Source organism: Gopherus flavomarginatus, chromosome 9 (assembly GCF_025201925.1).
Source record: "Gopherus flavomarginatus isolate rGopFla2 chromosome 9, rGopFla2.mat.asm, whole genome shotgun sequence".
Classification (NCBI taxonomy): Eukaryota; Metazoa; Chordata; order Testudines; family Testudinidae; genus Gopherus; species Gopherus flavomarginatus.
Genome location: NC_066625.1, coordinates 33,545,248 through 33,560,393, shown reverse-complemented (window position 1 = coordinate 33,560,393; position 15,146 = coordinate 33,545,248). Strand labels below are relative to the sequence as shown.

The 15,146-nt window shown below is 45.3% G+C and overlaps 1 protein-coding gene across 8 annotated transcripts in view; it reads left to right on the top strand.

The window, feature by feature from the left end:
- The window catches only part of SLX4 (SLX4 structure-specific endonuclease subunit), a 41,811-nt gene that overhangs the window by 21,317 nt on the left and 5,348 nt on the right, over positions 1 to 15,146 (top strand). For 6 of the 8 annotated variants that reach the window (XM_050968035.1, XM_050968033.1, XM_050968028.1 and 3 more), the window contains 6 exons: positions 582 to 895; positions 3,204 to 3,477; positions 4,878 to 4,966; positions 8,717 to 8,863; positions 10,726 to 10,895; positions 12,543 to 15,052. In XM_050968035.1, the coding sequence (XP_050823992.1) occupies positions 582 to 895; positions 3,204 to 3,477; positions 4,878 to 4,966; positions 8,717 to 8,863; positions 10,726 to 10,895; positions 12,543 to 15,052 (3,504 nt within the window). The remainder of the gene's footprint in view (positions 1 to 581; positions 896 to 3,203; positions 3,478 to 4,877; positions 4,967 to 8,716; positions 8,864 to 10,725; positions 10,896 to 12,542; positions 15,053 to 15,146) is intronic. The other 2 variants (XM_050968032.1, XM_050968031.1) reach the window with 2 other exon arrangements.

Genomic DNA, 15,146 nt, shown 5'->3' with positions numbered 1-15,146 from the left:
TACGGTGGGTGAACATACTCTTCAGGAGTGTGCTCAAATTCTCCTTAGCATCCTCCTGCCAAGGCTCCAGTTACTGAGCTCACAGCTGCATTGGGGAATGGAGAAGAGCCTTGCAGTGGCGAAAGTGAGCCAGTAAGGCACAGAGATTGCTGAATGGCATCTGTGTGGAGTTGGGGACCTACTGTTGGTTGGGCATCAGAAGTCACAAAGAGACAGTGATAATTGCTACAAGGTGCTGCGCTGCTTTCCTGTAGCAGGGACAGGCAACCAAAAGCTGCATTGCACTGCCATGAACTTGGGAGATGCCCGTAACTTCAGTAAAATAGAGAGATTGCATATGATGAAAGTGAAACTCAAAGTTTACAGCTCTCATCATGGAGCAGTGCATAGTGGGAGCTGTAGTTTCAGGGGGTTGTTTCACTGTATTAAAAATTATGGCAGCTGCAGGTGTTGTTGTGGAGCTCTGAGAGTCCTGTCTGGCCTATCAGCTGCACTTCAGGTACCTGTCTTCAGCTCTCAGAGGAGCTTGCATGTTGTGCTCCTGCACCCTATATGTTCTATTATATACTTTTTTTTAATAGAGAAAAAAAGGCGCAAGAACACCCCCCGCACACCTCCTCCATTGTTACTTCAAGATCCAGAGACAGCCCATAAACGGATTCAAAGCCGGATGGCCATGCTACTAACAGAGGAGGTGGAGTTCCCTAGCACCCCACCGCTTCCTGCCAGCAGGATTTTGGAGGAGGAGCCCAGGAAGGCAGCCTGGCTTCTATCTTTGCCCAAAGACCAGCACTGCATTTTGTGGGAGTATAGTACTTTGACAGGACCCTGTGTCCCAGAGTCCTTCTATGCAGCAGGATTAACCCCTCCTATTTTACCTTGGAAACCTGTGCAGGTGAGGAATCCTTCTGTTCTTTCCTCTACTACTTATTGTCACCAGTGGCTTGATCCCGCCACCTTCTTGCTTTCACGTTTTCAGTGGTGCTCCTTTGCTCTTTGGTCCTGCTGCCCTCCGGAGTCTTTACCCTTCCGGTTTCCACCACTGCCCTCATGTGGTCTGACTGTGTACATCTGCTTTTAGAACTGAAGGCAAAGGCACCTGCTGGTCTGTTTAGAGTTTTTTTTCTTTTACATTTCAGAAAAAGAAGCTGTGTAGCAACAGAGGGTAATTAAATAAGGAAATCTTACCCAGTCATTTTGACCCCAGTTTAGGTGTATACTTGCCTCTTGCATTGCCAAGGCCCAGAGAGTTCCTGGTTCTTTGATTGGCTTTGGCGTGCTCACCACCTTCTATATCTGTTTCCTAGTCCATATACAGTACTTGACTAGCTAGGAATTAAGTTGCACCTGTGTTTTGAGGACATTTTTTAGTATTCCATACAAAGAGTATGGTCCAAGTAAATTGAGGTTGCAAAGTGAAGCACTCAAACATCAGGCTTTGCCAAATCTGAGGTTGCTCATGCAACCTTAACTCTGCCCCCTCGTGCATATGCTTTATGGTACACTCTTTAATTACACAATCACAAACTATTTTTTTCACAGATCTCCCGCCTCTTTCATTGCACTTCATTCAGTTTAAACATTGATAGGACTCTTTCAGAGTTCTGTCTTTTTTCACACGTACCCTCCAAGAGGGAAAATTTCACTTTGCTTCCTTCCTTATCCATGGACACCGGAAGAATAGTTCTCTTTTAGAACAAGAAATGTGCATATGCAAGTACCTTGTTTAAACTCTTATAACTTGGTTAAATCCCAGTAGATTTTCAGTTGGTCACTCAAAGGCACACATCTGACCTAGGAGCTACTTGTGTGCCAGATTTCAAGTTTCTAATGATGAGGCACTAGAGCTGTTTAAAAACAGGTTGCAAAACATTTTAAATAATGGCAGGAGTGTATTTTTCCCTCATAATTTTCATTCTCAGAAATGGCTGAGCCATTTTTATTGAAATGGGGGGAACCCAAACACCATTAAAATCTAAAGGAGAGACCAAACCTGGAAAATTTCAGCCCAGAAGGTAAAAATTCTAAGTTATAAGTAACTGCAAAAAGACCCTTCAGAGTGGAACTGTTGGCTGCCTTAGCCATAGCTGTTGCAGTGAGCTCCAGCCATAATGAAATGTTCACCTGTTAGAGTCCATCCTCCCTGCTTGGCAGCTGCTGTCACACAAATACACTCCCAGGGAAACCCCTTGTCTCAAATTGTCTGTTGCAGTCAGCTTGCTTCCGATGGTGGTTTGAGCTCTCTTATCTCCATAGACCTCTCCATATACAAAGGAGATTTGTCTCAGCAGGTAGCAATGGCATCTGTTGACTGTTCTGGAGACCCTGTAACTTTCACGCTAGGACATTAAAGCTGTGAACTAGAGTGTAGTCCAGTGGTTCCCAAACGGGGGTTCGTGAACCCTGGGGGTTCATGAAATGTTACCGGGGGTTCTTGGGGAAAAAATTCCCTAATGGCAGACAGAGCTGTCCCTAGCGACCCTGGGCAGCACAAGGCCAGCAGCCTGGAGCCCCTGGACTTCCAAGAGTGAAGCAGATCAAAGCAAGCATATCTATCACACTGTGGAGATTTAAACTTCAAGACTCCTTATATGAAATGGAAAGGGAGGTAGATGCTTTTTGCTGTTTTTAAAATTAAATAGGCAGCTAGTATTGTTTTTAAAATTATTATGAAGAACAAGTTTAAGCTTTGTTGTAACATGCGTTGTTTGCTTGGACGGCTCAAGACCTGAATGCTTGTGTAGGAGGAACTCTTTGAGTTGGCTTCTTAAATACCTTCCTGCTGTTTCACATCTGGTACTCCTTGATGAAACGTAGGAGCCTTGTCTTATAACAGGCTTATTTAAAATGATACAAGCTACGAAAGTGAGATCTTGGAAAAGTTTTCATAATATAATAAAAATATTGTAATGATACATAATAATTAATCATAAATAATGTGTAATAAGCATGTCATAAAAACAAATTTTATATTTCTAAGATCACTGCTTTTTATAATTTATACTCAGATAAAGGAGAAAACAGCTGGAAATATTCATTTTTAGGAGGGGGTTCGTGAGACTTGACATTTTAGTGAAAGGGGTTCATGGTTTTTTAAAGTTTGGGAACCATTGGTGTAGTCCAACCACTGAGTGATTCCCAAGCTGCATGAACACACAAGACAGGAACCAATTCTTTCTGTCTGTCTGTCTTTCTGTCATAAGTCAGGGACTATTTTGCCATCAGCGAGATCTGACCAACCACAGCTATCTCAGCAGTTACAGACCAGCAGCAATCATCTTGATCACACTTCTGTGGGGCTTGGAAACAGAACTACTGATGATCCCCAGGCAGACCCTGATGGAGAGCAGCAGTTTCTATCTTGCAGCCAGAAGGATGTTCAGACTCTGCAGGACCTGGTGGAGCTGGCTGGGGAAGGACTTACTCTCACGCAGTGGAACATTGATGTTGACCACACCAGCGAAGTGAAGCCACTGAGTAAGTTCTGGTAGCCCTTTGAACTGATCCCATCAAATCACATCAGCTAAGCAGAACTGGGCCTGGCAATACTTGGATAGCAGAGGCTTGACCAGAGGCTGCAGGAAATAATAAAGGTGATTCAGTCGATGGCACTTTTTTCACAGAATCATGAATGTGCCAAGCATTGTGTATGGGGCACTGTTCTGCAGCAGTGCCAGCCTGGGAGACTGTCACCTTGACACTTTTAAAACTGACTAATTTTTCATACATCCTGGTTTGGACGGAGTCCTTTTTAAACAGCATGTCCTAAATTTTATTTTTACAGTTCCTTTAAAAACTCTATCAGCATTTTTCTGCTCTTCAGCTGATGCCCAGGAGAGTCTTTTGGACACATCCAAGAGCAATGCTAAAAATATCTGGCCCAGGCCAGTTCACTTTCCCCTTTTCTTTCCATGCACACCCCTCCTTGCTCCTTGTTCATGTCTGTTGGCGGTCACTGGTAGCACACTCTTCCAGAGTCCAGGGAAGGCCATGATGTGTGTAAGCTTCTCCCAAAACAGAGCACAATAGTAATGTCATGCTGGAAGATGAACCAGGAATTGCAACTAACCATCAGCAAAATAGAGAGACTGACCATGCACAAGAGTTGCCAAATGCACAAAGAACTCTGTGTAATCAGAAAACAGAATATTTATTTCTCTCTAATCACACAGTTATAGTCCCCTAAGGATTTACTTAGAACGACAACAGGTGCCAGATTTTTCAGAGGATGACGTGATTTTCAAGTTGACAGTGGCCCTTTAAAACTGAGGATCTGGCCACTTGTCAAGGGTGGGTATATTATGTATTTCCTGTGTCCTTATAAAGGAGAACTCAGTTCATAAATTGTGCCATCTCTCTGCCTTTTCAATTGGGTGTAGTATTCTTCACTTCCTGTTGTGTAGTGCTGCTGGGTGTGTTAAACTGCAGCCATGATCCATTTTGGAGGGGACTTCGCTTTGCTAGTGATTGAAGTAATTCTCATGAATATATGTATTTTGGTTTGAGCCCTCTGAGATGAAAGGCTCTAAGTAGATGCTAATGCAATTGTACCAGTTTCAGGTTTCTTCCGCCACTCCCCATTGAGTTGTTCTGCATACCACACTTTGAAACCCCAGTCTCAGATTCACTCAGGATCCGTGGTAGGAGGGTGCTGCCCTCAGCTGAATGGGATTCAGACATCAGCAGCGCAGCCCAGAGGATCACTGTTAAGTAAGAGAGAGGGAGGCTGACATGTCAGGATTAGTTCACATGTGAGTGGGGGGAGTCACAAGTTTGGGCTATCTGTCAAAACACAGGTGCCATTAGGATTGTTTACTTTGCAGCTTGTCTCGTACAGAGGTTGTGTTTGAGTTTCGATTTGTATTTTCTTCCTTGAGGAGGAGAATCAGTGGCCAGTGACATTCCACGTAGTGGCTTCGTCCCTCCATCCAAGGTGAAGATGTGCCAGAGCAGCAACCTTCACACAGTAAGGGCAGAGCCTTGTTTAGTTCTTATTTTTTTGCACTTTTATTGCCGTGTATCTCAGGGGTTGAAGGGGGCATATTGATTCATGTAAGAGCAGAAATACCTAGAAAGTGGCACAAAATACCTTCCATCCCTGTCTGTAGAAAAGGAAGAGGTGCCCTGAGGTCCCATCCTTCTGTGGTAGGGATCATCAGAAAAGGCAGCTGATGTCAACACACCCAGTGTCTCATTAATGCCCACAAAGAGACCTGTGTATGTGACGAAGAACTTTATCATACAGTGAAATGGATAGATCTAAACTAAGAGAACATTAGGCAAATACCCAGGTGATTTGTGTAAAGACAAGTGGCTTGTGTACAGGAGTAATGCTCTTAGTCCTGGTCTACACTGGAGGGGATCAATCTAAGTTACACAATTTCAGCTATGTGAATCCGTGAGATGTACTCACGATGGTGTCTTCACTGCAGTGAGTCGACTGCTGACGTTCCCCCGTCGCCTGCGCCTCTCAGCCTGGTGGAGTACAGAAGTCGACGGGAGAGCGCTTGGGGTCGATTTATCAAGTCTAGACTAGATGCAATAAATGGACCCCCACTGGATTGATCACTGCCTGCTGATCTGGCTGGTAGTATAGACATACCCTTAGTTTCTAAGCATTTCAGGGCAGGAAACCATGTTTTCCTATCTGTCTATCCAGTACCTAGTTATATAAATAAAAATAAAGAGATGGGTTCCTACAGAGTCAGGCTGATTTACACTGAACTCACGCCATCTGGGATAAGAAGCTTGCAGATGAGATGGAATGCTGGGACATCTATGGATGAGAAGCACTTTGTAAGAGCTCAGCACTATTATTACTCGCCAAGAAAATCTTTCCGTGGTACCCTCAGTCCATAGGTGAAATTTCGAAGAAGGTAGCTGGATAGGTCAAAGTGTCCTTTGAGAGCTGCAGCCTGCCAGATTCTGCACTCCCACATGGTGAGCAGTGCAATGCCATGTGGTATGCATCCCCAGAGGGTCTCCCATCAAGCCTGTAATACTTCATCAGTCACATTTAACCCCAGATGCAGGGACCTTGCCCTGCAGAATCATACTCCAGTTCCCACACTTGCAGTATATGTATAATTTTGTAGAGGTTTCTAATTCTTATCTTTGTTTTCAAGATCATCCACTTTATGTAGCAGAAATTTGTTATCCTCTATTTATCTGGTGCACATGTCATGGCGCCTTGTGGATTTTCAGGCTAGATATATTTTGAATACTTGAGAATGGAGACTGTTGTTTTTGACTGATAGTATTAAGAGACTTCTGAAAGGAATCCAATCTCTTAGGGGTCAGTGGTAAGCTCTGGCATGTAATCTGTTGGGATATGGGAGCCCCACTTTGCAGCCTGAGGTACTCTCTGGAGAAACTCCAGCAGAAGTTCCAGTCTCAGATTGTGACCCTTTGGGGCGATCAAAAAATCCTTGAAGATTCAGTTCTCTATGTGACCAGAACTAGAGCAAAGATAGAGGAGCGCAGGCTTCTTCACACTGCTCAGCCTTTGTGTCTCACACCGGAGCCTTGTCTGTTTTATGGGAAGTTCTGTGTCACATTGCAGAACTTGGCCTTGCTGCTGAAGTTGCCAGGAGCAGTGCTTGGATTCTGTGATGTGAACCGCTGTCCACTCAGAACTGGATTGAGACCCAGCCACTCACCTTTCCCAGGCTACTGTACAGCCAGAAGAAGGTTTCTAGCTTGAATTCATTTTCCTTTTCCTCATTCATGATTTTAGCTACAGCAGGAAAGCCGATCTTGGCTCCCTGCCTGGAATGTGGCGCCAGTGTGTTTGGTTCAATGGCATTGTAAGGGAATGTCTTGCCAAGAATAAGACAGCGAGAAGTATCTGATTGGTTTCCAGACTTAGCTTCCTGTCTTCCCCTTGGAGAATGACTCCACTTTGCTGCCCAGACCCATGAAGCCTTCTCCAGCCCATCTACCAAATCCAGGAAGACTGTTCAGATGTACACTGATAGTTCAGTACTACGTAGTGTCGGCCACCCATGAGCACGTACTGTGTAGAATCAAATGTTGATTTCCACAGTCCATTGCAGAATACAGAAACCTACTAAAATAAATTAGGACTGTGTTGTTCCAGATGGAGCTGTATTTTGCGCAGAGGAATAACATTGGCAGTTCCTCAAGCTACTGAAGGTTAAAAATGTACCAGGTCTGTGACCAGTGCTTCAAGTATAAGCTGCTTCCCAGCTGGATGGGGGAAGCCCCTCCAGTCTACAACTGGCAAGATGAGTATTTTCACTTTCCTTCAAATACTAGGTCATGTCTGGTGGCCAGATATCAGACTAGATGGATCCAGTTGTCTTAAAGATCGAACTATCTGGGGCAGCTCCAAAACTCCTAAAGAAGAAATGGACCGTACGCTGTTTTCTTTTCCTCTGAATTTCATGCTGGTGAAAAGCACTAGTTTGGTTTCAATTGGTACTGAAATTCTCTAGCCTCAGAACAGGTACAGACCAGGAGGTGGCAGGGCAAGTTTCCCTCGCATGATGCCCTGGCAATGTGCCCCAGTCCTGACCCAGGGGCACCATCACTAGCCATGTGAGGGAATTCAGTCTCCATGGCTCTCATCTTCAGCCTGCTGGCTAGGGACCCTATTTTTGCTAATAGTAGGGGAGGGGGTAAGACGAGTGAGTAAGATTTTCAAAAAGATTTTTTGAACGCCTAAGGTCACTTAAGCAAAATCCCACCCAGTGCACCTGTCCATGGGAAAATGGAATGAGAACACAAGCCATGGATCAGCCAGTTAGATGGTGACATTTCTCAGCTATTATCAGTGTGAGCCAGACTACAGTGAGCTGGAGAAGAAAAGGCTCTGTATCCCATGATGCAGTCCCTGAGTCTTCCACTGTCCTTTGCACCCTTTCCCATTATTATGCATTCAGTTAAAATAATTCCAGGTAGACATTGCAACCAGAGAGGTGCTATAGATTAGCATTCTGATGTCACTTTGGAGGGCCCTGTGTTGATGTGCTTGTTGCATTGCTTGGGGATAGGGTGCCCAGATGTCCCGATTTTATAGGGACAGTCCCAATTTTGGGGTCTTTTTCTTGTATAGGCTCCTATTACCCCCCCATCCCCGTCCCGATTTTTCACACTTGCTGTCTGATCATCCTAGCTGGGGATAGGTGCACCTCATGGCATGACTTTGCTCCTAACCTTGCAGTGTTTCTAGCTGCAGTACCAATCAGAACAATTTCAGAAGTCTGCTCCAGCCTCATCTCCCAAGTTTGGCTTAGATGCTGGGTACATCCCAGTGAGGACTGCTTACTCACACTGCAGTCAGCCTGTGGGTCTAATTCTCTGCTGGAGTAAGTGGAGCTGTTTGCAGCTACGCCTGCAAAGAATTTGGCCCAGTGTGTTTAAGGCCAGTTAAACTGAAGTCTCACTAAAACTGTCCTATCTGCCAGAACAGGCAGGGTAACAGAGCTCAGCAGAGAAGCATGACTCCAGCTGCAGGGTAGTAACTCCGAAGGGGAAACCTTGATACAAGTTGCTTCTCAAATTCATTATTGTTGGCTTAGAAGTGAAATTTAATCAAGGACATGAACCATCACAAAGGGGAAAGTTAAATCCATCCAAACCTGGGCCCAGAGTAGAGCAGCACTGACAAACTGGGTTATCCCCTCTGCCTTTGTCAGGGAAATGAATTACAGCTGCACCAGCGTTTTTCTCTCTCTTTCCTTCTTTGTTCTAGTCTTCACTCAGGTCACTGGCTGCCGATTTCAGTGGAATGGTCAACAACCCCCATCTAAGTGACGTCCAATTCCAGGTAGACAGTGGGGAAGTCCTTTATGCCCATATGTTTGTGCTTTATGCACGGTGCCCACAGCTGACTGAAGTCGTAAGTATGGTTGGATGTGTTTGCTTTTGTATTTGTTTGCTGTGCTGCCTTCCTCTTCCTTTTGGTAGTGCTGATGTCTCTGGGCACAGCTGCCATGCGGTACTCTCCTCCTAACTAGGAGATTGGTTCCAGTCTCTACAGGCAGTACTGCTTCAGAGTCAGGAGCATGTGCTAAAGCCTGGTGCAGAGGGCATGAAATCTAGGGACTAGGCTATGGAGAGTCTAGCTATGCCTGTGCGTGACCTTTATGAGGGTCTGTCTCCACCCCTTCCCCCAGAGTAGAAATCATTTTCCTGTACAAGGCCTCTCCTCCCACAGTTGCTGTTGAGCTGACAGTGCTGAACAGAGCTTCTCATGAAGGACAGTGAAATGCTCCTTACACTCCCCAGCAGGGTGTGCAGTCGAGCAGCCCACAGTACATCCTCAATAGTATCCCGCCAACACAACGCGACAGGCCCTGAATCTAGGATCTGATCCCTGGTCATAGCACAAAGAGTTGCCACCGGCATCTGAATACATTTTGAGTTTCCTTAAATGCTGTTAACTCAGAGGTACCTGTACACCCTGAGACCCTTTTGTAAATGGAGTTAGGAGGCTGAGGTCATGGTTTAGCCCCATGCACAGTAGTTTAGTTACACTCCTAGCATTACTGACACATAGCCCAACCCTACAACCCTTTCTTACCTGAGTAGTCCTCATTGACTACTTGCATGCATAGGAACTACCTGTATGTGTAATGGTTATCGGATCCGGTCCCTACATGATATGTTTAATCCCTTTTGTGTGGATCTTTTTTCTTTTCTGCAGTGTGGTGTTTTCCATTTAGTCTCTCTTTTGGCCAAGGGAGTGTTGTTAGAGCCAGGTCTTGCCATTTTCAGAGACCTTGAGCCACTAGAAGTTAACAGAGGAATCAGAAGCAACTGGGAGCCTGTGTTTTCTGTTTGGCTATGTCTACACTTGGAGTTGGGGGATTGATTCCCAGCTTGCGTAGGCATACTCATGCTAGCTATTGTGGAGCGGTGGTGAGTGGCAGCATGGCTAGCGACCAAGGGTACGTGCCTGTGGAGTCTAGGTGAGTTTGTACTCGGGCAGCTAGCCCATGCTGCCACTCTCTGCTGCCCTTGCTGCTTCAGCTACACCACTATTTTAGCATGCTAGCTCAATAAGAGCTAGCTTGAGTATTTCTACACAAGCTGGGAATCACAGCCCTAGCTCTCCAGAATTAGATGTAGCCTTTGTGTGACATTCAGTACCATAAGAGAGAATCTCAGATACTGCAGTGGATGCTGTGGGTGGATAGGGATGGAAGCATGCCAGCAAGAGACGGGAGCAGGGTCGATCCATGCGGGTGCAGCGGGTATGATTCAGGCTGCAACGGATATGGGAAAAGCTGATCAGTCCCTCCTTTCTATGCTGTCCCATAACAGAAGGCAAGAGGTCACTCAATACAATCCATTATTGGTAAATTCAGAACCAATCCAAGGAAACTTTTCTTTACCCAGCGTATAGTCAGCCTGTGCTGTTCACTGCTCTAGAAGGTACTGGATTTAGAAAGGGGCTGGATAAGGTTATGACTGATGTGTGGCAGTTATACAGAGGGATCAGACATCATACTTCCGGGTGTAAGGTGATGGCTGTAGAGGTCAGGAGGAACACTCCCCCACCCCCATAAAGAACATTGCATATTTGACCTTTTTAGCTTTCCCCTGAAGCCTTGGGTACTGGCTACTGCCAGAGTCCAAATGAGGATTTAGTGGATGAAAGGTCTCATCTGGTGTGGGCATTCTGGGCCTGATCCCCGTGCACCCCTCTCTTGCTGACAAATGACCCTGCTTTGGCTGTTTGTTTCTTTTCACTCTCAGGTTCACAATGAAGGTTTCTTAGTGGAAGAGGATGGAAATTTGCGGACCCGTCGAGTGTTGCTGAGTGAAGTGACGGTCGAGGCAGCCCGTGCGTTTCTGCAGTACCTCTATGCAGCTGATATCAGTATCCCTGCCCAGGTGCTCTCTGATGTGGGAGCTCTTGCAGTCAGGTGTGTACACTGCTGTCTAGTCACTTACACGGTGACATTTATTTGGGGTCCCAGCCTGGGAATTTACAGCCAAGTTTCTGCAGAGGTGACTCCCCCAGGCTGCACTGGTTTAGGTGAAGTCCTTTCAGTTCAGATGTCCAGTGGTGATCAGTGTTTTGCAGTTTTCCTGCGCATATCTAGCCTGACATCTTCATTCCTGGCCTGAGTGGCTACAGCAAACTTTTTAATTCTCAGTGTATGTTTCCAGTGTGACCATTGTCACAGAAGTGTCACTCCCCTCATCTTCTCACTGGGTGTATCTACCGAGTTACACCTATCAACACAGGCCCATTATAGCCTGAGGGAAAACAGGCCATTCCATTCTGCCCCTAGTGTCCTCAGCAGCATTTGATTCCATGGTCTCTGTTGTTGCTGCTGGCGGTGATGTAATAATAATTAGTATGTCTTTTATCTGAGGTTCTCTAAGCACTTCACTCACTATAGTCAGTTCATCCCCAGAAGACCTGCTGAGAGAAGATCAATACTGTGTATAACACTAACTTGCGGTATCAACTTTACTGTCATTTCGTGACTCTAAGTGCTCTTCATGAATAATCCTTAAAAAAATGGACAGATTCAAGGAATTCTGTCAACTTAAAAAATCACCCCTCCCTCTGAAAATGTGGACCTGTTAGTTTTACAAGTAACACCTAATAACTCAGAGTGAAAGAAAAACGTATTCTATATTTTCTGTGCATTCACAGTACTTTTGTCTGTACCAACAACCAGTCAGTTTCCCCTGATGTTTGTATATTCCTTCACAGTAGTGAGACAGAAACAGATTTTTAAAAACAGGGAAAAAAGTATGATTGTGAAACCACAAAAATGGACACAAGGACTCGGGGAAGGTGTAAAACTTGCCTTTTGACTGAGTAGATTTCAGATTGATTGTGTCGCTTTACGGAAACTGCATCTAATTTGTGAGGGCAATTCACAAACCAGGCCCTAGTTCTTATGCCTAGTGAGCGGCAGGAGAGTTAGGTAGAAACAGAACAGACTGTGGGTTGGAGTCACAATGTAGCTACAGCAAGGCTGATGAGTTTGCATGGATGTTGTATGTCTGATCGATGGTATGTATCATGTATATTTTCTAAGCCTATCAGTTTGACTGAGGCTCTGTCCTTGATACCTGACCTTCTGCCCCTTTTTGCAGTGTGGCAAATTTAGACTCTTGAGAGCATTAAATGTTCTCTGCTTTGGGAGGGTCTATATTGAGCCTACTAGCTTCATTTCAGGGAGAGGCTGCTCAGACATCAGAGCCGCCTTAGCAAAAGAATCCATGATGGAGGCAGAAACAGAAGAAGTGTAAACATGATCATCCTGCTCTTTGGGAGGGCTGTGATTTGCTCTTGATTTTGTCTGCGGTGCCAGGAATTTTAATTCCAGCCATGTAAAGTCTTTTACCTTAAAATATAAGCTTTAAGGAGTGGGACTAGTGCTTTTGGGTATTGGCTGAGAAAGGGGATTCTGAATAATAGAGTTAGATTTGAGCTGATGCACGTAATGGAAATGAAGCATGTGATTCTTGTAAGGAAATCGGCATGAGGATGCTGGTGGCCCAGCCAACTGGTGGAGGGAGAACAATAACCTTCCATTGTATCATTGCAGGTTTGGTGTGAATGAACTGATCTCTGTATGTGGAAACAGCTCTGGGGAGAAGGAGCAGCATGCTGTGGTTGACTCAGGAGATGAACTTTTCTCTGTGGGGGAAGAAGAGAATTGTGAGAACAGAGCTGAGAACTTCCAGGAGCTCTTGAGGTCAATGTGGGTAGATGAAGACGAGGAAGAAGTAGCTTTGCTGAAACCTGAAGACCAGGAAGAGGAAGACAATGAGAAAGTGGATGAGCAGGAACTGGAGGAAATTTATGAGTTTGTTGCCACTCAGCGAAAGATTGTTCAAGATGAAGCAGAGGTGGAAGAAGGCACAGGCAGCTGCACTTACAGTGAAACAGAGAAGGCCCAAAATGTGAACCGACTGACTGAGGATGAAGAGGTTGAGGTGTGTGAATCTCCCTCAACAAGCAGCAAGATTAAAGAATGGAAGGAAAACTTTTGTGTGGGAAAATCCAGCTGTGAATCGCCTGGGCAAGAAAAGAAAATCCCAGGTATAAGTAGGAGTGAGAGCATGAGTGTTACACGAATCGCTCCTGTGCACTTGCAGGATACGCCTTGTGAGTGCGGTGATGTTGCGGCTTCCCATGGTAGAGCCTCTGATGAAGGAGAGGGCTCTCAGAGAATGCCCAAAGTTGTGAAGGTTTCTAGATTCTCTCAGGATTCACAAGGTGAAGAAAAGAATGATGCCTGGGAAAAACTGTTCCCTAGTTGTCGACACAATGGTGCTGACCTCAGTAAAAGTTACGATCCCGTGTTTTCTGCAACCCAAGGGGAACATTGTGAGCCTTCTCCACTAAACGAAGACAACAAAGAGTCAGGAGAGATTTTCGGTGAAACACACGTTGAGGTTAATAAACCACCTGTTCACCATCACTCACAGAAAGACCTTCTGTCAGTTAGGAGTGATTTGTGTAGCAGTCCTCTTATCAACCCTTGCTCACCGGTTTTGCCAGCTGTTGGTTCATCACCTATGTCTCCAGAATCAAATAGGACATTTTCCAAAGTATCCACAGAAATGTCTCCCATATCAGCACCAAAGCAAAATAAAAATAAAGGACTCTTTCAGTCTGATGATGCATCCTTCCAAAAAGCCAGTGAACAGAATGAAGCTTCAGGACTTGAGAAGATCATAAAGAACACACTTTCTCCAGCAAAGTCTCCTCATGTTGATTTAAAAAAGCAAAAACATGTCCCAACTTGCTCATCGTTGGTCCTCACAACTCAAAATACTGCTTCTCATGTGAACCAAGAGGCTGAAGTTATTCTTTTGCTGGATTCTGATGAAGAAATGGAGTTAGAACAAATGAAGAAGAAATCAGATTCTGAATCTTCCCTGAGGGAAATGGAAATCTCCGAGCGATTGGATTGTAACTATAAGAAAGTGGAGCAAGAGCACGAGGTACCAAAATCTGGGCCTGTTTCAGTTGCTGACATTGAAATACACCAGAGACAATTTCAAGTGTCACTAGGAAGTCAAGACAAGATGCAGAGTGAGAATGCTGTAAAGCTGTCAGGAGAGATGCCTCTTAACAACCAGGTTGGGACCTGTATTGATAGCAGACTGAATCTGAGCCATGAGGAGAGCTCTAGCGTGGACACCTCATGGTTGGTGCCAGACACACCTCTTCTTACCAGAAGCAGGAACTGCTCCACACAGACCCAGGCAACAAGTATGTGTTGTTTGAGGAGTCAAGGATCTAAGCACAGGACTAAGGCTTTATCGGTAAATATTAGTGACCGCAGACAAGCTGGGGAAACTATGAAGATTCCAGAGATAACTTCAGATCTGTTACTTGCAACTTCCTCACAAAAACATTTGCTTACAGAGAACTCATCAGTCAGCAAAAAAACCTCTCCTGGCAGCCCTTTAGGTCAGTCTTGGAAGGATTCTCTGCAGGTTTCTCCAGCTTCACTCTCGCCTGCCTGTGTTCGTTTGAAAGAGAAGTCTTCAGAAAACCCGTCTTCACTCATACGAGGCCTTCCATGCTGTGAGCTGTCTCTGGAGAAGAAAACAGACATTAGTGTGGTTGAGGTAGAGGACAGTGAGGAGGAAAAGGAGATGGCTCCACTCCCTTCGAGTAGCAGCTTCCTGCTCGGTGATGAACCACCAATCCCAGTTGATGACGACTGCTGGAGTGTCGAACGTCTATCACCAATCAAAGATAACAACAGGGTGCTTGAGAGGTTGAACTGTGCAAATACCAGCAGTCCCATCCGCGGAAAAAGTGGCTCTCATCATGACCAATGGAAGAGTCCAATCAGAGCCCTGGAAATTGCAGGTAGCACTCCTCTTAGAGGAAATCCTGTTGACGGTAGAAAGACCTTGGTTTGTCATGAAGAGAGTCCTGTTGAGAAAAATTCTTCAGTGAGCAATAAGCTAAGTTTTCTGAACTCTAAAGTCTGGGATGATTGGGATGAAGATGAACTCCCAGAGATTCTTCCTCTCACACAGAGGGTGTCAGCTGCAGCAGCTGCCCAGAATACCCAGCCCCTAAAGACTCCTGGTAAGTACTTGTATGCATCCCAGAATCACTGCAAGGGATTGTGCTGTGTTCATTTGAACTGGTCACTCTGTCTGTAGTTCACCTTGTTGTGTTG